Source organism: Zootoca vivipara, chromosome 5 (genome assembly GCF_965207765.1).
Source record: "Zootoca vivipara chromosome 5, rZooViv2.hap1.1, whole genome shotgun sequence".
Classification (NCBI taxonomy): domain Eukaryota; kingdom Metazoa; phylum Chordata; class Lepidosauria; order Squamata; family Lacertidae; genus Zootoca; species Zootoca vivipara.
In genome coordinates, this window is record NC_142588.1 from 94,598,759 (window position 1) to 94,624,573 (window position 25,815).

The window sequence follows — 25,815 nt, forward strand, 5'->3', positions numbered from 1 at the left end:
TGGCCAGCATGACAAAGCTGCTTCTGGCAAACCAGAGCAGCACATGGAAACGCCGTTTACCTTCCCGCTGTAGCGGTTCCTATTTATCTACTTGCATTTTGACGTGCTTTCGAACTGCTAGGTTGGCAGGAGCTAGGACCAAGCAACGGGAGCTCACCCCGTCACAGGGATTCGAACCGCCAACCTTCTGATCAACAAGCCCTAGGCTCAGTGGTTTAACCACAGTGCCACCTGGTGAGCCGATAGCCATCCTCAAATACCTGAAGGTCTGCACCAGGGGAGATGGAGCAACTTGCTTTCTGCTCTTCCAGAGCTGTTTGACAGTGGAACAGACTCCCCTGGAAAGTGGAGTTGGAGGCTTTTGCTAGGGATTCTTTCGCTGTGTTTTCTGCATGGAAGGGGGTTGGACTAGATGACCCTTGAGGTCTCCTTCCAGCTCTGCAATTCTATTCATCTATGACTCCCTGCTTTAGGCCTCTTGCTTCTAAGATGTGACCGCTGATCTCCATGCCTGTTCTGTCTTCCTGGAGAAGCTTTGACCCTCCTCCCTTTTCCTCTCTAAGGGATCTGGCCTTCCATTAGACTTCAAAACTGTAGGCAGCTTCTCTTTTTTTCCTTTTCCGTGGCATCTGGTGGTGTTTTTTTCCTTAAAAATGGGTTTATAAATAAGTGTTGATGCAAACCTTTCATTTACCAGCCAGCATCTTTAGGAAATGTCAAACCATTTTGCTTTGATTGCTGAACTTCTAAAATAAAGAAGCCTAAGGGTGCAAAAGAGAAGCGCTCACCACGTGCAGAAATATACCGTCATTTTCCTTGTATAAGACCAAGTTGTTGTTTTTTACTAAAAATAATGTTAAAAGGGGGGGGTAGTCTTATACATGAGGACAATCTCCCCCCATTTCCTTAATTTTGATTCCCCCCAAATAGGCGGCATCTTATACACGGGGGCATGTTATTCACCGGAAAATACAGTACAGTATATATTTTTATGGCAAAGTTGTCTAATCCCAGGGGAGGCCTGCCCTCTAGTGGCCGCCCCAAGTACTGCAGACTCCCCCCCCTTTATTTTAGCTGGGTTTCTACGTGGTCTTGAAACTCTTGCTAAAGTTATGCAGAGAACTGTTCCGAGTAGTAATGGTGGAGGAGAGTGCTCTTGGGCTCAGATCCATCTGGATTGCCACTGTGAGAACAGGCCTGATTCATCAGGCTTTTTCTTGTTCTTCCACACAGACTTAAAAAAAAATTAGTATGGTAGAAAGCGAGGAGGAATTAAAGAACCTTTTAATGAGGGTGAAAGAGGAGAGCGCAAAATATGGTCTGAAGCTCAACATCAAAAAAACCAAGATCATGGCCACTGGTCCCATCACCTCCTGGCAAATAGAAGGGGAAGAAATGGAGGCAGTGAGAGATTTTACTTTCTTGGGCTCCTTGATCACTGCAGATGGTGACAGCAGTCACGAAATTAAAAGACGCCTGCTTCTTGGGAGAAAAGCAATGACAAACCTAGACAGCATCATAAAAAGCAGAGACATCACCTTGCCGACAAAGGTCCGTATAGTTAAAGCTATGGTTTTCCCAGTAGTGATGTATGGAAGTGAGAGCTGGACCATAAAGAAGGCTGATCGCCGAAGAATTGATGCTTTTGAATTATGGTGCTGGAGGAGACTCTTGAGAGTCCCATGGACTGCAAGAAGATCAAACCTATCCATTCTTAAGGAAATCAGCCCTGAGTGCTCCCAGGAAGGACAGATCGTGAAGCTGAGGCTCCAATACTTTGGCCACCTCATGAGAAGAGAAGAATCGTTGGGAAAGACCCTGATGTTGGGAAAGATTGAGGGCACTAGGAGAAGGGGACGTCAGAGGACAAGATGGTTGGACAGTGTTCTCGAAGCTACGAACATGAGTTTGACCAAACTGCGGGAGGCAGTGCAAGACAGGAGTGCCTGGCGTTCTATGGTCCATGGGGTCACGAAGAGTCGGACACGACTAAACGACTAAACAACAACAAAGGCGACTGGGCAGCCTTCCTTTGTTATGGATATTATGGCACAGAATGACTGGCTCATGTTGCTTCAGTGGGAGCAAATGGCGGGAGACAATATGCTGGAGATCTGTCCTGAGTACATTCAACAGAGGAGCAGAGCTTTAGAAGGTGCCCATTTCACTTAGGGCAGGGGTGCCCAAACTTTTTCCAAAGAGGGTGAGATTTAATGAAGTGAACATGTGTGAGGGCCAACCGAAGTTGTTGAGCATTTTTTTAGGATTGTAGTTGTTGAGCAACTGCCACAGGGGCTGGATTAAACTGACCGGCAGGCCGGACTTTGGACATGGGCATGCCTAACTTAGGGGGAGAATCCTTGATGAAACCTGTGCAGGTGTTTGGAAACACATTGTGGAGGCAGAGAGTAGTGACCTTAGAGTTACCTGGTGGGTGGAAGAGTCTCCGCCTCTCTGGAGACCTGACGTTGGGCAAGATACCTGCAGCCTGCAAGGAGCCTTCTTCCCGCTTGCCTGCATTTCTGCAGTCAAACATTTACGAAAAAACCAAATCTAGTACTGCAAAATCCCACCAGTCTCCAGAACACTCTCTTCCTCCTAAAGGGAGCCAAACCCGGCTCTTGCTGTCCCGGGAACTTCCCACTACTTGGGGGAACTTGGGGGCGGCACAGAAGCAGCAGCTGCCGGAGCTCATTCACCCGTGGGTGCTGGTGGCAGCTCAGCAGCCAAGAGATGAGACTGGCCAGAAACAAGGCTTGCACACTGTTAAGTCAGCTAACATTCCCGTTGAAAGATGCAGCTTCATAGAACCATTGGCCAATGTGGTGTTTTGCAATTACATTAAGAACTCCTTTTGTTTTTGAAACAAAATAAAAAAAAATCCTTCCAGTAGCACCTTAGAGACCAACTAAGTTTGTCATTGGTATGAGCTTTCGTGTGCATGCACACTTCTTCAGATACACTGAAACAGAAGTCACCAGACCCTTATATATAGTGAGAGGGTGGGGAGGGGTATTACTCAGAAGGGTGGTGGGAATGGGTGATTGGCTGATAGGTGTGGTAAACCTGTGGACGACTGTTAACGACCGCAATTGGTTTTTTGTTTAGAGTGAAACACTTCAACTCTCAGATATGTTTCTGTGCTCCTGCAGTTTCAGAAAGTGCTTCATGTTAATGTTGTTGTTGTTTAGTCGTTTAGTCATGTCCGACTCTTCATGACCCCATGGACCAGAGCACGTCAGGCACTCCTGTCTTGCACTGCCTCCCGCAGTTTGGTCAAACTCATGTTCGTAGCTTCGAGAACACTGTCCAACCATCTCGTCCTCTGTCGTCCCCTTCTCCTAGTGCCCTCCATCTTTCCCAACATTAGGGTCTTTTCCAGGGAGTCTTCTCTTCTCATGAGGTGGCCAAAGTATTGGAGCCTCAGCTTCACAATCTGTCCTTCCAGGGAGCACTCAGGGCTGATTTCCTTCAGAATGGAGAGGTTTGATCTTCTTGCAGTCCATGGGACTCTCAAGAATCTCCTCCAGCACCATAATTCAAAAGCATCAATTCTTCGGCGACCAGCCTTCTTTATGGTCCAGCTCTTAACCATAGTTAATGCTAAGAGGGACTGCAAGCTTTTTGAAAGCATCCAGCTCTGCTTTCAAGTCCTGGCTAAGACAGGGAGCCTCGGTCAGGAGTACAGTAATATTGGCTCAGGCTGTGCAGAAGTTTGCTCTGTAGTTAAGGCTGTTGCTGGATGGTGATTGTGGGAAGCTAATTCCATTGCAGGCAGGATCCTGGTCAAGGGGAATAGTTACCTGGCAGTTGAAGGTCTGGACCTGCCCTAATCCCATGAATGTTTCTCCTGCCTTTGGGTCCCAAACTGCATCCTCTTTGTGTCCAATCCCCGCAGAACCTCCTTTTCCTTGGTGAGTGCAGAATATAAATTGGACTCTTGGCACCACCATCTGGCTGAAAATGGAAGGGCGGCTGCCGATTCCTGCCTCGGACCGCACCAGGTTGCTGTGACTTGCAGGTTGGGAAGTTTAGGGATGGTCATTTGCAAGGCTCTAGGTTTCTGATCTGTAAAAATGAATGCCCCTTTGTTTGGTTTTTTGCTGGGTCTCATTGAGCTCAGGCATTTAACAACTGGCTGGCTGGATGAGAGACAGGAGACGGCGGTGGCAGCAAGCATGGTTGGCATCTGTCTCAGGAGACAATGGAGGAGAGAAGACAAACCGCTGGAAGTTTGCAGCACCTGCTGTGGCCATAGAGACCAGTGCGGGAGAGACATGTTTTGTTGCAGCCGGGGCAGAGGAAGGTGTCCAGTGGGGCTTTTGCAGATGCCCCATGCCATTTCTTCTCTCTGTGCCCCTTTAATCACTGGTCTTGTTTAAAGAAGGGACTGTACACCCAGACTGGCTGCTCTGAGGCCTGGGAGGAGATTTAAGGGGACAGATATTTGAAGATGGCTATCGTATCTCTTCTTACTCTCTGCCTTTCCAGGCTAAATATACCCAACTCCTTCAACTGTCCCTCATCAGGCTTGCTTTCCAGGCCCTTGATCATCTTAGTTGCCCTCCTCTGCACACCTTAAAAGATAAAAGGAAGGTCTTCTTCATGTATCATAGAATCATTTCTCCTTGTTAAAATTCATCTTGTTTGCTTTGGCCCAGTTGTCTAATCTGTTAAGGTCATTCTGAAGTGTGATCCTGTCCTCTGGGGTATTAGCCACCCCTCCCAATTTGGTGTCATCTGCAAACTTGCTCAGGATGCCCTCAAGCCCATCATCCAAGTTATTGATGAAGATGTTGAATAAGACAGAACTCTGTGGCACCCCACTAGTCACTACTCTCCAGGATGAAGAGGAGCCATTGATGAGCACCCTTTGGGTTCAGTCAGTCAGCCAGTTAAAAATCCACTGAATGGTAGCATTGTCTAGCCCGCATTTTACCAGCTTCTTTACAAGAAGATCATGGGGCATCTTGTCAAACGCCTTGCTGAAATCAAGATAGGCTACATCCACAGCGTTCCCTTCATCTACCAGGCTTGTAATTCTGTCAAAAAATGAGATCAGATGAGTCTGGCATGACCTATTTTTCAGAAACCCATGCTGACTTTTAGTGATCACAGCATTCCTTTCTAGGTGCTCACAGACCGTTTGCTTAATGATCTGCTCTAGAATCTTTCCTGGTATTGATGTCAGGCTGACTGGGCGGTAATTGTTTGGGTCCTCTCTTCCCCCCCTTTTGAAAATAGGGACAACATTTGCCCTCCTCATCACATAGTTCAGTGTTTCTCAACCTTTTTTGGGCCAAGGCACACTTGTTCCATGAAAAAAATCACGAGGCACACCACCATTAAAAAAGTTAAAAATTTTAACTCTGTGCCGCCCTATATTGACTATATAATTATGACTGTAAGAAACACTTGCCAATTGCTGTGTTGGTTGCAATCTCCTGTAATAAGGCTTCACAAGTCGCTGATTTCTCTGCCAGCACAATCCTTTGCTCAGCAAGTTTCAGGTTGAGCTCATCCAGCCAGCTTCTTTAAGTTTGTCTAAATAAACCACCCTCCCGTGGTGGTGGCTGTTGAGAGCTGCGCTCGCCCCGCATCGTGACCCGGCCGGCTTCCTTTCCGGCGGGACAATGCAAATCGCCCTTCTCGTCGCCGCACGTCGCGGCACACCAGCCAGCGTCTAGTGTGCCGCGGAACGGCGGTTGAGAAACGCTGACATAGTTAGATGGTGGAACTCATTCCAGCAGGAGGCAGTGATGGTCTCCAACGTGGGTGGCTGAGGGTTGGAGAAATCCGTGGAGGATAAAAGTCTATATCAAAGGTTACTAGCCATGCTGGCTATGCTCTGGGGACAGGAATGCTGACCTAGATGGGCCATTGGCCTGATCCAGCAGGCTCTTCTGATGTTCTCATAGAATCACAGAATTGTAGAGTCGGAAGAGACCCAACTTCCTGCAGTGCAGAAATCATAGCTATGCTCTTTCAACATTTATTGATTTGTATATCTACCCACCTTCCTTCAATTCATCATCATGTTTGCCAGGGCTGGTGGGAATTGTAGTTCAGCGCCCTGGGGAGGGCCGGATGCTCCCCACACCTCCTCCTGCAGTGCAAAAACCACCCTTTGGGGTTGGTCCCTGGGGGGGGGGGGCTGCTGCTGCAGTAGCTGCCCACCAGCCCTCTGTGGCATCAGGGCCAGCCAGCTGTGCCTCCTCCTGGGCATCTTGGGGCCTTGGCACGCCATCCTTTGGTGTGGCACCGTTGCACCGACACAGGAGATCCGTGGCTGGTTGGTGGCACGTGGTTACACCTGTGCTTTCCTGTTGGCGCTGCTGCCTCCTGTCCCCACATGCCCTTTCCCAACCTCTGTCTGGTTTCGAAACTTGCTCAACCCCCTTGCCCTGTTGTGAGAGGGTGTTCTGCTGCAGATCGCACACCCCTTTCCTCTCGCCGGATCACAGACCGTAGGATCAGCTTGTTAATGAGGAATTTGAAGAGCCATGCGAAATGCTCTCTGCACACCTGTGATCTCTCTCTCTCTCTCTGGCAGCACGAGATAAGCTCATTGTGCTGCATTCAGCATCTCTGAGGACGAGCCCTTTCTCAGGTTCACCTTTTGAGCAGGTAGGCTGTCGCCCGGTGAGGAAGCTGGGGCAGCCCTTTCTCTGGGAGGGTGGAGCTGCAATGCCCTGCACACACGCTCTTTGTTGAGTCGTTTAGTCGTGTCCGACTCTTCGTGACCCCATGGACCATAGCACGCCAGGCACTCCTGTCTTGCACTGCCTCCCGCAGTTTGGTCAAACTCATGTTCGTAGCTTCGAGAAACACTGTCCAACCATCTTGTCCTCTGTCGTCCCCTTCTCCTAGTGCCCTCAATCTTTCCCAACATCAAGGTCTTTTCCAAGGATTCTTCTCTTCTCATGAGGTGGCCAAAGTATTGGAGCCTCAGCTTCACGATCTGTCCTTCCAGGGAGCACTCAGGGCTGATTTCCTTCAGAATGGATAGGTTTGATCTTCTTGCAGTCCATGGAACTCTCAAGAGTCTCCTCCAGCACCACAATTCAAAAGCATCAATTCTTTGGCGATCAGCCTTCTTTATGGCTGATCAAACATACCTATGTGGCTCTATCAACCCCTCCCTGTGGTTTTCAGACTCCCTCCCTGTCCCAACGGCATTCCCCTGTTCATCCTCCAGTTTCTCCTTACTACAGAGGTTTTCAAGTTTTTTGGGTTCACGTCTACCATGACCAACTACCATCTTTCTGCGGCTCCCCTATGGGGCTCAGGAGCCCAGTTATGCCACCCCTTGCCTGCAGAGCAGGCAGCCCCTCACCCTTTTCGGACATCCTCCCTTGTAGAGTGGTCCCACAGCCTCCTCTCCTCTCCCCTCTCCTTGGGAGTCCTCCAGGCAGCCGCTGCTGCCACCCCTGGTCTCTGAGCTGCCCCCCACCTCACCCCAAAGAGAGGTGCCTCCTCACATTGCCCCACAGGGGCCTGGGAAGCAACCCCTGGCCAGCCCCAGAGGCACCATTCGCCTGGGGAGCTTGTATCCAGGGCTGCTGCAAGAAATAGATGTGCAAGCCTTTGGGAGGCAGAGACACAAGAGGGCATCAGAGGAGGGAGGGAAGGAAAGAGGGCCCACCCGTCAAGGCACCCCAGGGTGCCACAGCATACTGGTTGAAAACCACTGCCTTCCTATATGGGGTGTAGAGCTGGACCCAGGAGTGTTTTCCAGGATTTCGGTCTCCTCCTCCCCCATCCTTTCAAAATCTTTCCCAACATCAAGGTCTTTTCCAAGGATTCTTCTCTTCTCATGAGGTGGCCAAAGTATTGGAGCCTCAGCTTCACGATCTGTCCTTCCAGGGAGCACTCAGGGCTGATTTCCTTCAGAATGGATAGGTTTGATCTTTTAGCAGTCCATGGAACTCTCAAGAGTCTCCTCCAACACCATAATTCAAAAGCATCAATTCTTCAGCGATCAGCCTTCTTTATGGTCCAGCTCTCACTTCCATACATCACCACTGGGAAAACCATAGCTTGAACTATACGGACCTTTGTCGGCAAGGTGATGTCTCTGCTTTTTAAGATGCTGTCTAGGTTTGTCATTGCTGTTTCCCCAAGAAGCAGGCGTCTTTTAATTTCGTGACTGCTGTCACCATCTGCAGTGATCAAGGAACCCAAGAAAGTAAAATCTCTCACTGCACACACGCTCTCTCACTGCACACACGCTCTATAATCGCCTTACTCCAGGGTGTTATTATTTCCTGACTCTAGACTCCCTAGCCCAGAGTTGGAAGGGGTCCCAAGGGTCATCCAGTCCAGCCCCCCTACAATGCAGGAATTGCAACTGAAGCTTCCACAAAAAAGGCCCATCCAAGCTCTGCTTAAAACCCTCCAGGAAGGCAAGCCTGCATTCTTGTGACACCCCATTTCAGTCTCCCGAGTGGTGCGAGGCCAGGGGTTCCTTTGCTTATTTGGGGTTCGGTTTCCTTGGGATGAAGGTTAGCGGAGTCTATGGTGTTTTTAGGGTATAGGGTCCTATTTGCACATACGTGCAACCTGCGCACAATGACACTCACAGCGTCGACACCCCCAAAGATCTTGCTTCTCCATTCGTCAGCTCCTAATGGTCCAGCGATAAAACTGCTAGCGCATTTGCAAAGCTAAGCAGGGTCCGGTATGGTTTCAAATTGGATGGCAGACCACATCTTGAGATTCCTGCATTGCAGGGGGTTGGACTGGATGACCCTTGGGGATCCCTTCCAACTCTGCAATTCTGTGATAGTATTGGCTTGGGATCCAGAACAGAGAATGCAGGTCTCTTTGTCTCCAGTGCTGGCTACTCTTCTCCTACCCTGAGGCTGTGGGGAGGGGGGAGGAGAGAGAGAGAGAGAGAGAGAGAGAGAGAGAGAGAGAGAGAGAGAGAGAGAGAAAGTCTCTTTCCCCACACACCCCAATTTGTTCCGTGGCACAGAGCAACCTCTGTGGTTATGTGAATCTTGGCACTTAGCTAGTCAGCCAAAGCCATCGGCCAGACCAGGGGTCGGCAACCTAAGGCCCAGGGGCCACAGGAATCGTTTAACCGGCCCACGAACACCCCCCCCCGAACCGAGCCGCCCACTCGGCGAGTTTAGTGCACTGCACTAAACCGCAGCCAATAATAAATATTGTTACAAGGGGGGGGAGCAAAACCCTTAAAATATCACAGATTTAATTCCAGGCCCCCTCAGAATGAAAGAAAGAAGAAAAGCTGCCTCAGCAGCGGAAAGTAATAAAGCGCCAAGTAAAACTGTCTGTGCAGAAGTTTCCCACAGATAAAAAGGAGGCTGCTGTTTGGTGATTTTGTCCTATTTTAATCATGTGAGTTTTGTCAGTTCCTCTGGTGGAGGGGTGGGCTTGTGTCGGCTGCTTGGATGCTCCTGAAAAGAGATGGAGGCCTGCAAGGGATGGACATTCAGGATGAGACCCGGCAGTTTCCAGGCCCTGAGGCCATGTGTTTTGGCCTCTGCTCCATTAAGGACTACTGGGATTTTGTCTCTGGATGGGACATGCCTGCTACTGGTTTTTTTTTAAAAAATATTATTATTGCATTAATATCCCCCCACTTTTTCCTCTGAGGAGCTCAAGGTGGTAACATGGCTGTTCCCCTCCTCACTTTATCATCACAACAACCCTGTTGGGTAGGCTCGGCTGAGAGGCAGCGATTAGCTCCCAAGGTCACCCAGGGAGCTCCATAGCTGCGTGGGGATTCGAACCCTGGTCTCTCCCAGGTCCTCTCCTGACACCCTAACCACTATTCCACACTGCCTCTTAGTTATTTATTTGCCCACGCCTTTTCTGCCCCAAAGTGGTGAGCAGGATCCTCCTGAGCTTCCAGGATTACTGAGCAGGGCTTTTGCCAGCCCCTAAATCCCTCTCGCTTTAGGGACTAGAAACCTGAGTAGACGGTGAAAAAAGGCAAAGAAAGGTGGTCCCTGGCGAGAAGAATTAAGGGGTTGGAGATTTTGTAAGAGTGCATGTTTACGTTTAAATTTTTATCTAGCATAGCACTTGTGCAGCCAGGCCTTCTGATTGCGGACACCTAGAACGAGACACAAAAAATCTTAGCAAAGTTTAAAATCTCTGGTTACAGGTAGGTAGCCGTGTTGGTCTGGGTCGAAGTAAAATAAAAAAATTCCTTCAGTAGCACCTTAAAGACCAACTAAGTTTTTATTTTGGTATAAGCTTTCGTGTGCATGCACACTTCTTCAGATACCGAATCTTAATGTATCTGAAGAAGTGTGCATGCACACGAAAGCTTATACCAAAATAAAAACTTAGTTGGTCTTTAAGGTGCTACTGAATGAATTTTTTTATTTAAAATCTCTCTTCTCTCGCCCACCCCCGAACCCCTTTGGGGTGTTGTTCAGAGAGGAAGCCACAAGATGGCGCTGAGGGGCTTGCGAGTCAGACGCCAATGAGAGACACCTGTTTCTGCGCTGGTCAATGTATGTCCACACACTGGATACGGAAGTGGTTTTCCTTCTGGTCAGCGCTTCCTGCAGGCCAAGGTGTTTGACCGCCATGCTCCGATAATGCTTGGCTTTCCCACGAATAAATCACCTGGAAAGGAGTCAGTTTGGCTTGGGGCAGAAGCAGAAAGAAGCGTCTGCCATGATACTGGCAAGAGGGGGAACTGTCTTCCTTGGCAAGAGTTTTTATGGGGGTGGATGTATAAGGTCTTGCGCCTTAAGGGATCAGCTTTAGAGTGTGCTCAACATAAAAGAAACCAGCATGATCCAGTATTCCAAAAGGACTGGAGCAAATTTATTCGATATTTGAAAGATCACTGTAAACAGGTAACATCACTTGCAGGGTTGTCTTAAGACTCGTAAGGAGGAGTTTTTTTTTACCCTTTTATTTTAATGTAAATTTTAACGTCCTAAGTAATGAGCGAATTAGAATTGGAAAATGTATAATATGCAAGGATCTAAAGGCTGACTCTGAAAGCCATGAGGAAGTAGATTGGCTCTAAGGAGCCAGAGGGACAAAGTGGATAAGAATGATGTGAATGTATATTATTAAATGGAAAAACCAATAAACATTATTTTAAAAAGAAAAGAAAGTACCCGTGTGCCTGGGTTAGCAATTGGGGGGGGGCATGTGGAAAACCAGCCCAAGCTGCCAGGGCAAGGCTTGGGTGGCATCAGAGAAGAGCACAAGCCAAGCTGGGAGGGATTTTTCAGGGATTATGGGATGTCCTGGGACTGAGTCGCAAGAGGGTAATCCACGCTCGCCCCTAGACAGGAGCCACAGCCCGCATGCAGAGGAGACGTGAATTGCACTGCCCCAGCCAGGCAAAAGGTCTTTCTCGACAGGAATGTCTGAGGACCACATCTGTGGTCAAGGTGCAAATTCAGGATTCAGTGGGAGGGTTGTCCCTGTGGCGTGAGAGGGAGACCTGAGTGCTGCCCATTAGGGCGGTTCATAAAAAAACTTATTTTTTAAATGCCTGCTCCAAAGGTCTTACCTTACGCCAATAGGGATTATATAACTATATCTAAAATTCCATGCTTATCAGTTATTATCTTGACCCTCCTCCAATGAATCGAAATTTCAGCCTTCGCGACATAGGAAAACGGCCAAGTAAACAGCTATTTTTGTCACTTTATGACCAGTTCAGCTTTATTTTGCAGGAATTGCATTTTTTAAAAAAGAACAATAAAAGATGCAGAATACAAATTGATACAACAAAAACCAGTACTTTTTTTTTTTAAAAAAACTTTTAACGATGATTGTTGTTGTTTAGTCGTTTAGTCGTGTCCGACTCTTCGTGACCCCATGGACCAGAGCACGCCAGGCACTCCTGTCTTCCACTGCCTCCTGCAGTTTGGTCAAACTCATGTTTGTAGCTTCGAGAACACTGTCCAATGATGATAGTATTGACATTTAAATCAAAATGTGACTCATACGATCCTACGACAATTATTATTTCTACATTTAAGCAACTGGATACGTGAATATTGAATACCCAGTCTTATTATGACCTAACGGTCAGGGGTACCTTTACCTTTTACTAACTTAATACTAATAATGACATGCAAAGTTACATTTACATTACTTCACGAACAAATAATAAAAATAAAGCTGTGAATGTGAACTATTTTGGGACAAAATCCTCCTTTGATTCCTGTTTCGGGTATTTGGCCCGATTTCCCACTGATGCCTTTATAGTTGCATCCCGTCGCTTCATACCAACCACATTCTGGCTTGCTTTTGTCACCTCCTTGACGGCTCTCTCCACCATTTGTGTGCGACACATAGATTTAGGTGCCCATACATACATGGTGGGTTGGGTGTGCATAGAGAAATTCCCTGAAGAGAGGAGAGCTCTATGTCAGGAAGGAAAACAGGCTCGGTGGTGTTCGGTTTTTGGATAAAGAAAGCTTTGTTTCCCCACAGCACCCCCTCTTGCAACGAGGGAGCGTTCAAATATGCCAAACTTCAATCTATGGCCTGAAATAGTGTCCTCCACCCTCCTGGCTTGGTTCTGCTGCATGTCTAAAGAGCCTAGTGTAGAACTGTAGAGTTGGAGAGGGACCTCCTGGGCTCATCTAGCCCAACCCCCTGCAATGCAGGAATCTCATCTAAAGACTCCCTGGTTAAAGGAAGGAGAGTCCACCATCTCCCGAGGGAGACCGTTCCACTGTGGAACACCTTTTACTGTCAGAAATTTCTTCCTGGTGTTGCGTCAGAATCTCCTTTCTTTGCAACTTGAAGCCCTTGGTTCGAGTCCTACCCTCCAGAGCAGGAGAAAGCAAGCTTGTTCTCTCTTCCATGTGACAGCGCTTGAGATATTTGAGGGTGACACTAATCTTTCCTCTCAGTCTCCTCTTCTGCAGGCTAAACATACCCCAACTTTCTCAACCGTTCCTCATAAGGCACCAGGCTGCAAGAGAAATATTCTGCTTGCTTTAAACTGGTCCCTGGCGTGGTTGCAAAGTACAGCACAGCTTTCTGACCTCCTAAAACACAGGAGGGTCCAGTGCCAACTTTCCCTCCCTCCCTCCAGATGCAAAAGTTGCTGTCGGCTATTTGTCCTAAAATAACAGGCTGCCTGTGCTTGGCTTTGCATTGAGTATTCTGCTTAATGGGGCTTAATAAAAAAAGATAGACCTTGAACAGCATTTGCTATTTTAGGGGAAAAAATCATTGCAAAATTGCTGACTTCCCCTGAATGGAAGAATTTGGTGGGAACAGGAGGTGTGTGTGTGTGTGTGTGTGTGTGTGTGTGTGTTTGGGACGGGGTTTGAGGGCCGGGAGAAGGATGCTGGCAGGATTCCCCCCCCCCTCTGGCCCAAGTGTTAGCGCTCCCTTTGTTACATCTTGAAAATCTCCGGCAGGGAGCAGAGCGTCACATTCATTGGGCATGTGATTTTAAAAATAGTTTCCCAAAAATAACTTCAAACCATCCCATAGGGCTCTTTTTTTTCCAGAGGCATGTTTATTTAACAGCACTTAAAAAAAATAATCCAAGACAGCAATGTAGGAACCTAGAAAGGAGTCCTTCCTTCCTGCCTGCCTGCCTGCTTTCCCCCTTTCTCCTACACTGCTCTTGTGTGAGAAATTTCAGAATGCCTTTCCCCTCCCCTTCCAAGTTCTGCTTTTCCACAGCAGACTTCTGGTTTAGTTTAGTTTTGTTTTTTAACCTGGAAGGATGACATTCCAGAGAAACCAACACCCTTCCCCCCCCCAATGTATTAATTTATTTGCAGTATTTATAGTCTCTTCTTCATTGAGTGTTTCCAGTCCCAGAGCAGGGAACAAAGTAATAAAAATAAACAGAGGAAAGCAACATACGAAAAGTTCTGTCGTCATTTTTTCTTGATTTTATGGTTTTGCAAACTGCTTTGAGGTTTGCCTTCGTTACAGTCTAGCAATGTATAGATTTTAAGAAATAAAAGAAATAAATTACAAAGCCACGTAGACAGGACCGAGAAACAACTAAATGTTATAAGATGCACAAGCAACATGACAGCAACATGAATTTAATTTAAAACTGCAGTTGTCTGGCTCGTGGCTTAATACTTCCCAAATGCAGCTGGCTGTGAATTGTGGTCGGTGGCCTTGTGCCATTTGTATTGGGCTGGTTTGTCTGTGCATTGATTGATACGCTTTCGGGATGGGGGGGGGGAGAGAGAGGAGAGTCCTTGTGAGGGGCACACGCCAATCTCTCTTTCCAGTTCGAGATAGGTTAGGCAGAGGAGAGAGAAGGCGCTAGAATAGACCCAGCCCTCCATCTAGGTGGCATGGGGAGGCTTCGGTTAATTTGATAACTCACCTATTAAGAGGGACTAGAAACTTGATCTGTCGCCTGACAACCCACACCTTTGTGCAGGGTTCTTCACGTACACATAGTCTCTAAAGGCAATTTTAATATTTGTATTTTAATATTTTGCTGGAAGCCGCCCAGAGTGGGGAAACCCAGCCAGATGGGCAGGGTATAAATAGAATCATAGAATCATAGAGTTGGAAGAGACCACAAGGGGCCATCCAGTCCAACCCCCTGCCAAGCAGGAAACACCACCAAAGCATTCTTGACATATGGCTGTCAAGCCTCCGCTTAAAGACCTCCAAAGAAGGAGACTCCACCACACTCCTTGGTAGCAAATTCCACTGCCGAACAGCTCTTACTGTCAGGAAGTTCTTCCTAATGTTTAGGTGGAATCTTCTTTCTTGTAGTTTGAATCCATTGCTCCGTGTCCGCTTCTCTGGAGCAGCAGAAAACAACCTTTCTCCCTCCTCCATATGACATCCTTTTATATATTTGAACATGGCTATCATATCACCCCTTAAACTTCTCTTCTCCAGGCTAAACATACCCAGCTCCCTAAGCCGTTCCTCATAAAGCATCGTTTCTGGACCTTTGACCATTTTGGTTGCCCTCTTCTGGACACGTTCCAGCTTGTCAATATCCTTCTTGAACTGTGGTGCCCAGAACTGGACACAGTACTCCAGGTGAGGTCTGACCAGAGCGGAATGCAGTGGTACTATTACTTCCCTAGATCTAGATGCTATACTCCTATTGATGCAGCCCAGAATTGCATTGGCTTTTTTAGCTGCTGCATCACACTGTTGACTCATGTCAAGTCTGTGGTCTACCAAGACTCCTAGGTCCTTTTCACATGTACTGCTCTCAAGCCAGGTGTCATAATTTTATTATTATTATTATTATTATTATTATTATTATTATTATTATTACACACTGAATGTGCACTGTTCTCATGTAGGTGCAAGGCTGACTCCTGAGCATCAGATTTCAATAGTCATTTCTGAGTTACTCTGGAGGGGGCAAAAAACAGCTCACCTTGAATCATAGAATTGCAGGGTCACAAGGGAGAGATTTCTTCTCCCGGCCCCTTCCTGCAAATGCTGCCAGCGGCGTTTGAACCCAGGACTTTCCACACACCAATCTGGTGCTCTGTGCTCTGGTTAAAAAGCTGGCAGAAGTTGTCCGAGAGGACGAAAGGGAGGAGGATGAAAGGGAGGGGGCAAGGTCGTGGCGCCCTGTAAGGCAATCTTCTGCAGAAAATAGTTTAGGTCAATGGGTTGGAGAGAGAGCAGGTTTTAAATGCAACTGACATGTGGCCTTGGCCTCTGGAGTCGGGTGCCTGTGATCGATCGGTGGAGCTCTGAGCCTGAAATCGCCCTGGTTTCGAAGATTTAATTCCCTGCAAATTGAAAAAAGCAGGGAGGGGAAGCGTCCCAGATGATCAAAGCTCCAGCTCTGCGGGTGGATTTCTTGACAAGCTTTTCAGACTCTCCACGTGGATGCTGCTCAGACGCCCAGCCTGGGAGAGAGGAGGGTGACGGTGGCAGCGCCTTCTGAAGAAGGCACAGTTGAGTTATTATCCTAACATCAGGAGTGCCTGCTTTGAATCAGGCCAGTGGCCCACCGAGTCCACCATCCTGTTCTCACAGGGGCCAACCAGATGCTCCAAAGGGAAACCCACAAACAGGATTCGAACACTCTCCGCTCCTGCGGCTTCCAGCAACTGGGATTCAGAAGCATCGCTGCCTCTGACTGTGGAGGCAGGGCAGAGCCGTCCTGGCTGGGAGCCCTTGGCAGCCGCCTCCTCCTCCTTGAATTTCTCTAATCCTCTTTTAAAGCCATCTAGGTTGGCAGCCACCACTGCCTCCAGTGGGAGGGAGTTCCAGAGTTTAACCAGGCACCGTGTGAAGAAACAGGCAGTGATGTCCACCAGCTTGGATGGCTCTAAAAGAGGATGCGGAAAATTCATAGAGGAGAGAAAGGTTCCTAGCTCTCAGGGCTGGCTTCTCGCTCTCCTGTCAGGGGCAGCAAATCCTTCTGAATTTCACTGGGTAGAAACCGCATGAGGTGAGGATTTTGCTCTTGTGTTTGAATCGTGCGTGTGGGTTTCCCATAATGGGCGTCTGTTTGGCCACTGTGAGAAGAGGGTGTGTTCCTGTGTTCTCATTTGGACTTTTTTTGGGGTGTGTGTGTAAATGGGGCTAAAGTGCCTCCGGGATAGAGAGATAGATTGATCTAATAGATCTGATGCGTACCACCGGAACTAATGCCATGACCCGCCGAAATGAAACAGGCATGCAGTCCAGACTAGCACCCATCTTTACAGCCTAATTTGGCCAGCAGGCCAGGAGTTCCCCAATGCTGCCAATTATTGATTTGTTGTATAAAATTTACACACCGCTGTATAAAAGCGGTTTACAAAAAGGGAGAAAACAATAAAATTGTCCCCAAAAAAGCTGACTGTGATAATTTAAGACATACTAAAGCTGGAATTCCTGCATTGCAGGGGATGGACTACAATTCCGTGCATCTGTAAATAGTTTAAAAATACAGGCGATTGGAACTTGGAGCTCACATTCCCTTTAATAATGGTGACCTAGTTTTGATGACTACAGCAAGGAACTTGGCTGGATCGTAGGATAGGAATTTGCCATGAAAAAAACAGACCTAAAAACCACCCGACTTCCCCAGCTGTAGAGAAAGCACTGGTGAGATAAGACAAGATCTAATATCCCTATAAACGTTGCAGCATCTGTAGAGTGTACGATTCCTGTAACTCTTTGCGCTTAATGCTTAGGTTGCTACCATTTCCCATTCACATGGGATTAGGTGAAGAGGTTGCCCCTTAATGGTGGATGACAATGGGAAAAATTGGGTCCAGCAACCTTTGAGCAGCAGACATTCCCACCCCATGTGGAGGAATGTGCCTTTAGGCAGACACCCTCTCCAGCATAAGGGTTAAAACTCTCTCCTTTAAATTCCTTTTCATTTAGACTTGAAACAGTAACATTTCAAATAAAAAAATACACAATTCACATTGACTCCCCTTCTCCCCTTTCCATGGTACCTTTTCTTACTTTCTTTCCCATGACATACTTTAATTCTCCCTACAAGGGTGAGCTCTTGAAAGGCATCAGGTCTTTCCGCTGCCATCTTAGGCTGAGGATGCCCTGCTCTACCTCCTTCTGAACTCCTCCTCCTCTCTCTTTGCAGGCATGGTGCAGAAACTAGACCAAAAGCTCCCAGTTGCCAATGAGTACTTGCTCCTCTCTGGGGGTGTCCGGGAAGGCGTGGTGGACCTGGACTTGGATGACCTGAACATCTACGCCCGCGGCACCGACTACGACATGGACTTCACCCTCCTGGTGCCAGCCCTGAAGCTCCACGACCGCAACCAGCCCGTCACCCTGGACATGCGCCACTCGGCCCTGTGCCACTCGTGGCTGAGCCTGCGGCTCTTTGACGAGGGCACCATCAGCAAGTGGAAGGACTGCTGCACCATCGTGGACCACATCAACGGCGCCACCAACTACTTCTTCTCCCCCACCAAGGTGGCCGACTGGTTCCACGACTCCATCAGCGTGGTCCTGGCCGAGATCCAGAAGAAGCCCCAAAGGGGGATGCCCAGGGTGGAGAAGGTGGAGAAGAACGGGACCATCATCTCCATCATCCTGGGGGTGGGCAGCAGCCGCATGCTCTACGACATTGTCCCCGTCGTGTCCTTCAAAGGCTGGCCGGCCGTGGCCCAGAGCTGGCTGATGGAGAACCACTTCTGGGATGGGAAGATCACCGAGGAGGAGGTCATCAGCGGGTTTTACCTGGTCCCCGCCTGCTCCTACAAAGGGCGGAAGGACAACGAGTGGCGGCTGTCTTTTGCCCGCAGTGAGGTCCAGCTGAAGAAGTGCATCTCCGGCAGCCTCATGCAGGCCTACCAGGCGTGCAAGGCCATCATCATCAAGCTGCTCTCGCGCCCCAAGGCCATCAGCCCCTACCACCTGCGCAGCATGATGCTCTGGGCCTGCGACCGGCTGCCCGCCAGCTACCTGGCGCAGGAGGACTACGCGGCCCACTTCCTCCTGGGCCTCATTGACGACCTGCAGCACTGCCTAGTGAACAAGATGTGCCCCAACTACTTCATCCCCCAGTGCAACATGCTGGAGCACCTGTCCGAGGAGACGGCCATGCTCCACGCCCGCAAACTCTCCTCGGTGCGCTCGGACCCGGCTGAGCACCTCCGGACTGCCATCGAGCACGTCAAGGCGGCTAACCGGCTGACCCTGGAGCTCCAGCGGAGGGGCAGCGCCACCAGCATCCCCTCCCCGCAGTCGGACGGCGGAGACCCCAGCCAGCCGGACGACCGGCTAGCCAAAAAGCTCCAGCAGCTGGTCACCGAGAACCCGGGCAAGTCCATCTCCGTCTTCATCAACCCGGACGATGTCACGCGGCCGCACTTCCGGATCGACGACAAGTTCTTCTGAGGGTCGGCCTCCCACCCTACCCCAATTTCAGACTCGAGCTTTGGCTCACCGCCACCCCAAGCCCCTCTCCCTCCCACTCCCCCTTTTGGAATCTTTTTTTAAAAAAACATATCCAGCTTAGATTGGATTCGCGGAGGACAAAAGACAGACTTCTTCCTGGTTCTGCAGGATGGGGCAGTTTCTTACTGTTTCGTTTGCTGCTAATTTCCCCCTTTCCTGCCCATTTCTGGCCTGTGTGTAGCTTTTAAGGAAAACTTGAAGCCACACTTCCTGGCTTCCCCCTCTTCCTCCTCCTTTTGCAACCTTCTTTTCCCTGTTGATCTTCTGTTGCTTTTTGTTGCCGGAGCTCCTTCCCTTTACTCCAAGGTCAGGAGTGTGAGGAGTTCCAGATGGGGATTTTTTTGGGGGGTGGGGTGGGGGTGTTGTGGCTTCCTTTCCATTGCTGGGGGGGGGGGTGTCCCATTTTCATTTGCTGCATTTCCTCTTTTGCTCACCCAGAAGGACCAAGGCGGCTTTGCAAACCGCGATGAAACTTCCCAAAACGATGGGGTGTTTCATCCCCCACACAGCCCCACCCCCCCAAGTCACTTCTTCTTGAATGTAATAGCTCAGATTTGGACTTCTCACGGCATAAGGAAAAGCGCCTCGGCCCATCTTCCAGGCGGGGGAAGGGGGAAAGGTTCTGGAATGTTAGTTTTTAGTGCGTGTAATTATTCAAAGCCTTATTTAAATGCTATTAAAGAACGTACCATTATAAATGTTAATTTGCACTAATGACATCATCTGCCGGCTTCTGGCTTCTTCTAAGGATTTTGAATCTGGGGGGAGGGTGGGGATCCCTCTGCCAGGTGCTCGGTCCCTGCTGCTTTCCTGGATCCACTGAGGGAGGCTGCTGGCTCCCAGCTGGCGGATGACCCCGTGGCCTGGCTAGAAAGGCTTTGCAGCAGAGCCCATGGATAAAATCGCCTCCTTGCTTAGCTTCTCCTAAGCCCCCTTTCGGTACCAACAGCTCCTGCTCTGCAGCTTCACCATTCTGGCCGCAGAGAATCCACGTTGGGGGCCTCCCTGCTGGCGGAAGAGAGGGGGCCTGGGGTGCTTTGACCCGGGAGACCCAGCCCAGCTCTGTGGTAGAGCCAAAGGGACTGAGTTCAGCTCCCAACTGCATCTCTGGCAATGCAGCTGCCATTCATGCCTACAGTGCAGAGCCATGGCTTCCTGTGTCAACCAGCCCTTCGGAAGCATGAGGACTAGAACCTTGCGTTGCATTAAGGGGAACGGCTGTCGCTGCAGGCATTTGATCTGTCTGCAGAAGGCCTGGACTTCAAACCTCACTGGGATCTCGGAGAAAAGCCTGAAACCCTTGGAGAAGCTGCTGCCAGCCAGTGCAAACAATATTGAGCTAGATAGGTTCCCCCCCCCAACAGGCCTGGCTGGGAATAGGGCAGCAGGCAGAGAGAGAGGTATCAATGGCCACTAGCCAGGCTGGCTCTGCTCTGCTTCCACAGCTGGAGACAGCCATGCTTCTGAATCCCAGTTGCTGGAAACCACAGGAGGGGAGATCTTGTGTTCGAATCCTGCTTGGGGCCTCCCATCAGCTGGTCACTGTGAGAACAGGATGCTGGGCTGGATGGGCCATTGGCAACCTCTTATGCTATTATTATTATTATTATTATTATTATTATTATTATTATTATGAATTTATATCCTCCCTTCCTCCTCAAGGACCCCAGGATGGCAGAAAATACATTTTTGTAAAGGCAGTTTCCTGTGCGTTGCACCTTCAAGGGCCGTCTGGTCTGGCCTGGAGCAGGCAGTGGTGTAGCCTAGCCTTGAAGTTGCAGATTAATAAGATGGGGAGGAGGACCACGGAGGTACCAAAGGCCACGACAGCCCCCCCGGCTTTTCATTTATAGTGTTGATAGGCACATAGTTCCAAGGAAGTGCCCTCATAAACTCCACAGGGCTCAGGCAAGGAGGGCCATGTCTCAGAAGGACCACAAGAAATGGCAGAACCAGCTCCGCAGCCCCAGGAAATACCAGAACCTGGCTGGGGGGTGGGAGGGCTTTCTTTGGGTGCCGCAGACCACAGGGGCCTGTTTTGTGGCTGCTTGAGGTTCCCCGCTCTCATTTCAACCTGGCAGAGTCCCTCCGTAGAGGGGCCACCCCGTCACTCAGTGGGGGAGCCCGTCCAACAAGACCTCCACTTAAAGGCAATCCTGTGATGGGGAGCAGCGGAGACCATTCTGGTCCTGAGAGGCTGGAGAGCTGCTGCCCGTCAGAGCAGGCCGGCCTTTCACCTGGCCATGTGCCCCCTCCCCGCTGCTTTTGAACAGCTGCTCTCGTCAGCCAGCCTGGCCACGTGGAACTGAGGCTGATGGGAGTTGTAGTCCAAGGCAGCAGCAGCCGGCTGGCCATGGCTGGTGCAGGCATTTCCTTCCTTTCTGCGCTGTGTCTCTTAGATTGTCAGCCTGCGGGCAGGGGCTGTCTCGCTGTTTTTCTAAACGATCTTTTGTACGCCTCTCTGGGAGCCTTTTCGGCAGAAGAAAGAGGGTCAAAATGGCTTTCAATAAATTCCTTCATAAATGAAAAGGCAGCTTCTTCTGTACTTTGGAAAGACAAAGGGACTCATCTGTTTGATCTCCATCACACATGAAAGGTAGGTCACTATCCCCCCCTCCCAGGAAGGCTCAGGGAAGACTGCAGTGGTCCTCACTGTGCAAAGATTAGAACTGTGCAATTCCTCATTGCATTATGCAAACTCCCCTCCTTATCCCCCCCCAGGCCCCTCTGCGTTCTCCAGCGCACCTGAGTCTGCCCCCCAACATTGTTTCTTCTTCCTACCCCCCATGCCACGCTTGCACCTTTGCCTCAAAAAGGTCAGCACCCTTTAGGTGAGCCTGAGACCTCCTTAGTCATAGAATTGTAGAACTGTAGAGTTGGAAGAGACCCAAAGAGTCGTATAATCTAATCCGTTGCAAGGCAGGAATTGCAGGGTAGAGGACCATGATAATTGGAAGGGACTCAGGGCATCATCCGAACTGACTCCCCCCCCCCCAAAAAAGAAAAACACACCTCACAACAATACGGCTGTGCTGCCTGGGGGTGTAGTCCAAAACACCTGGAGAGCACCAGTGTTGCAAACAGTACTTTTTGGGGAACGAGAGTCTTGGGCCCAGTCTTGTTCAACATCTTTATCAATGACTTGGATGATGGGCTTGAGGGCATCCTGATCAAGTTTGCAGATGACACCAAATTGGGAGGGGTGGCTAATACCCCAGAGGACAAGATCACACTTCAAAATGACCTGAACAGATTAGACAACTGGGCCAAAGCAAACAAGATGAATTTTCACAAGGAGAAATGTAAAGTACTACACCTGGGCCAAAAAAAAAAAAATGAAAGGCACAAATACAGGATGGGAGACACCTGGCTTGAGAGCAGTACATGTGAAAAGGATCTAGGAGTCTTGGTAGACCACAAACTTGACATGAGTCAACAGTGTGATGCAGCAGCTAAAAAAGCCAATGCAATTCTGGGCTGCATCAATAGGAGTATAGCATCTAGATCAAGGGAAGTGATAGTACCACTGTATTCTGCTCTGGTCAGACCTCACCTGGAGTACTGTGTCCAGTTCTGGGCACCACAGTTCAAGAAGGATATTGACAAGCTGGAACGTGTCCAGAGGAGGGCAACCAAAATGGTCAAAGGCCTGGAAACAATGCCTTATGAGGAACGGCTTAGGGAGCTGGGTATGTTTAGCCTGGAGAAGAGAAGGTTAAGGGGTGATATGATAGCCATGTTCAAATATATAAAAGGATGTCTTATAGAGGAGGGAGAAAGATTGTTTTCTGCTGCTCCAGAGAAGCAGACACGGAGCAATGGATTCAAGCTACAAGAAAGAAGATTCCACCTATACATTAGGAAGAACTTCCTGACAGTAAGAGCTGTTTGACAGTGGAATTTGCTGCCAAGGAGTGTGGTGGAGTCTCCTTCTTTGGAGGTCTTTAAGCAGAGGCTTGACAGCCATCTGTCAGGAATGCTTTGATGGTGTTTCCTGCTTGGCAGGGGGTTGGACTGGATGGCCCTTGTGGTCTCTTCCAACTCTATGATTCTATCCCCAGGGGCAGCCTTAATACCGACCCCATTCGCATTGCAATGCTATTGGTTTTTTTAAAGGTTTCTCTCCACCACCACCACCACCCCCCGGAAGAAATCTGAGATCTCCAGCCTCCCTCGTTGGGGCCCTTCCACCCCACATTCTCTCCCAGAGAATGCTCATTAATCTCGTTAAAAATAGAAAAGGGGGTGGGAGGATTGTTGGAATTGCAAAGTCTTCTCCTTGGCTCCCACCTCCGAGGCATCTGTGCGCACCTGGAGGTCAAACAGGGACACAGAAGAACATGGCATCGGAAGGTCAGAGAGATCAAAGGAGAGAAACACACACACACACACACACACACACACACACACACACACACACACCTGCCAGCCGCAAGGGCCTGTAGAAGTAAGACTTGCTCTCCGGCCTTTGTAGCCGAGCCCCTGCTGTTGTGCCAGGAACAAAACCTCTCCAAAAAGGTGCTCAGAGCAACCCCAGCAGAACAGTTTTAACAAACGGCTGTGCCCCAGGAAGCGTGGCAGCGGCAGGTCAGGCTTTGGTCGCTGTTGCTGAGCGCGCTGAAAAAGCCTGGGCAGGTGATGTTCTGTTCTCGCCGGCCAAGGTGTGCTATATATAAACTCACATCTCCCTAAAATCTAAAGCACGAGGCCCTGGCCCAGAGCAGCTGGAAAAGCAGAAACTCACTTCTCTGCTCCCCTTCTCTACCTCTCCCTGTTTCCCATCCTGCATTTCTTTATTCCTTTCTCCCCCCGCCACCCATTTAAAAAGCAAAACTTTGACTATGGTCTCTCCAGCGACTGGTTTTGCAACTGTGGAAGAAGTAGCTTGCAGGTCAATTGTGTGTCCAGGGGCAGCTGTTTATCAGCTCCATCTGGTACACAGGCTGAGACCCTACCTGCCTGCAGACTATCTAGCCAGAGTGGTGCATGCTCTAGTTATCTCTTGCTTGGACTCCTGCAATGCGCTCTACGTGGGGCTACCTTTGAAGGTGACCCGGAAACTTCAACTAATCCTGAATGCGGCAGCTAGACTGGTGACTGGGAGTGGCCAGCAAGACCATATAACACCGGTCCTGAAAGACCTACATTGGCTCTCAGTATGTTTCCAAGCACAGTTCAAAGTGTTGGTGCTGACCTTGACAGCCCTAAATGGCCTTGGCTCAGTATACCTGAAGGAGCATCTCCACCCCCATCAATTTACCCAGACACTGAGGTCCAGATCCGAAGACCTTCTGGCAGTTCCTGCGAGAAGCGAAGTTACAGGGAACCAGGCAGAGGGCCTTCTTGGTGGTGGCGCCCACCCTGTGGAACGCCCTCCCATCAGATGTCAAGGAAATAAACCACTATCTGACTTTTAGAAGTCATTTGAAGACAGCCCTGTTTAGGGAAGTTTTTAATGTTGGATGTTTTATTTGCTTTTAATCTGGGAGCTGCCCAGAGTGGGTGGGTGGGGTATTAATTAATTAATTAATTAATTAATAATTTTATTGACTGACAGATACAGGAGCCCTTCTTCTCTCACCATTGGCCTTGCTGGCTGGGATTGATGAGGGAGGGAGCTCAACCACCTCTGGAGACCACAGCATTGGCTTCTCTGCGTTACACAAAGCTCAGTGTGGGAAAGAACCTCAGTGTGTTACAAACCTGAACCAGTGTCTAGTCCAAATGTGGTGGTGATTTCTTGCTGAGGCCATGTACAAATGGACATGACATTCAGGGCAGATAAAAGAGGGGGGACCAGTTTAGCCTCCTTCACCAAATGATGGAAGGATTTGGGATTCGATGCTTCTGTTCATACACAGAGTTCTTGGAACAGATGCAAGAGGTGTGTGTAGAGGAGGGCGACCAATATGAAGGTGGGTCTGGAAACCTAGCCTTATGAGGAACATTTGAGGGAGATGGGCATGTTTAGCCAGGGAGAGAGAAAATGTGAGAGGAGATATGAGAGCCATCTTCAAATATCTCAAGGGCTGGCACATGGAAGATGGAGCAAGCTTGTTTTCTCCTGCTCCAGAGGGGAGGACTCAAACCCATGGCTTCAAGTTGCAAGAAAGGAGATTCTGACTAAACACCAGGAAGAACTTCCTGACAGTAAGAGCTGTTCCACAGTGAAACAGACTCCCTCAGGAGGTGGTGGAGAGCCAGTGTTGTGTCATGGTTAAGAGCGGTAGACTCGTAATCTGGGGAACCGGGTTCGCGTCTCCGCTCCTCCACATGCAGCTGCTGGGTGACCTTGGGCTAGTCACACTTCTCTGAAGTCTCTCAGCCCCACTCACCTCACAGAGTGTTTGTTGTGGGGGAGGAAGGGAAAGGAGATTGTTAGCTGCTTTGAGACTCCTTGGTAAAGGTAAAGTAATAAAGTACCCCTAACAGTTTGGTCCAGTCGCGGACAACTCTGGGGTTGTGTTCTCATCTTGCTCTATAGGCCGAGGGAGCCGGCATTTGTCTGCAGGCGTACAGCTTCCAGGTCATGACAAAGCTGCTTCTGGCGAACCAGAGCAGCACACGGAAACGCCGTTTACCTTCCCGCTGTAGCGGTACCTATTTATCTACTTGCACTTTGACGTGCTTTCAAACTGCTAAGTTGGCAGGAGCTGGGACCGAGCAACGGGAGCTCACCCCGTCGCGGGGATTTGAACCGCCGACCTTCTGATCGGCAAGCCCTAGGCTCTGTGGTTTAGACCACAGCGCCACCCGCGTCCCTTGAGACTCCTTAGGGTAGTGATAAAGCGGGATAGCAAATCCAAACTCCTCCTCCCCTTCCTTCCTTCCTTCCTTCCTTCCTTCCTTCCTTCCTTCCTTCCTTCCTTCCTTCCTTCCTTCCTTCCTTCCTTCCTTCCTTCCTTCCTTCCTTCCTTCCTTCCTTCCTTCCTTCCTTCCTTCCTTCCTTCCTTGGAGACTTTT

General features: G+C 49.4%; 1 protein-coding gene across 2 annotated transcripts in view; it reads left to right on the top strand.

The window, feature by feature from the left end:
* MB21D2 (Mab-21 domain containing 2) overlaps positions 1-19,556 on the top strand; it is a 61,984-nt gene extending 42,428 nt beyond the window's left edge. Inside the window, exons 2-3 of one of the 2 annotated variants that reach the window (XM_088669354.1) lie at positions 14,854-15,000; positions 17,528-19,556. In XM_088669354.1, the coding sequence (XP_088525480.1) occupies positions 17,530-18,792 (1,263 nt within the window). In that variant the 5' untranslated portion in view covers positions 14,854-15,000; positions 17,528-17,529 and the 3' untranslated portion in view covers positions 18,793-19,556. The remainder of the gene's footprint in view (positions 1-14,853; positions 15,001-17,527) is intronic. The other variant, XM_035133041.3, reaches the window with a different exon arrangement.
* The last annotated feature ends 6,259 nt before the right edge of the window (positions 19,557-25,815 follow it).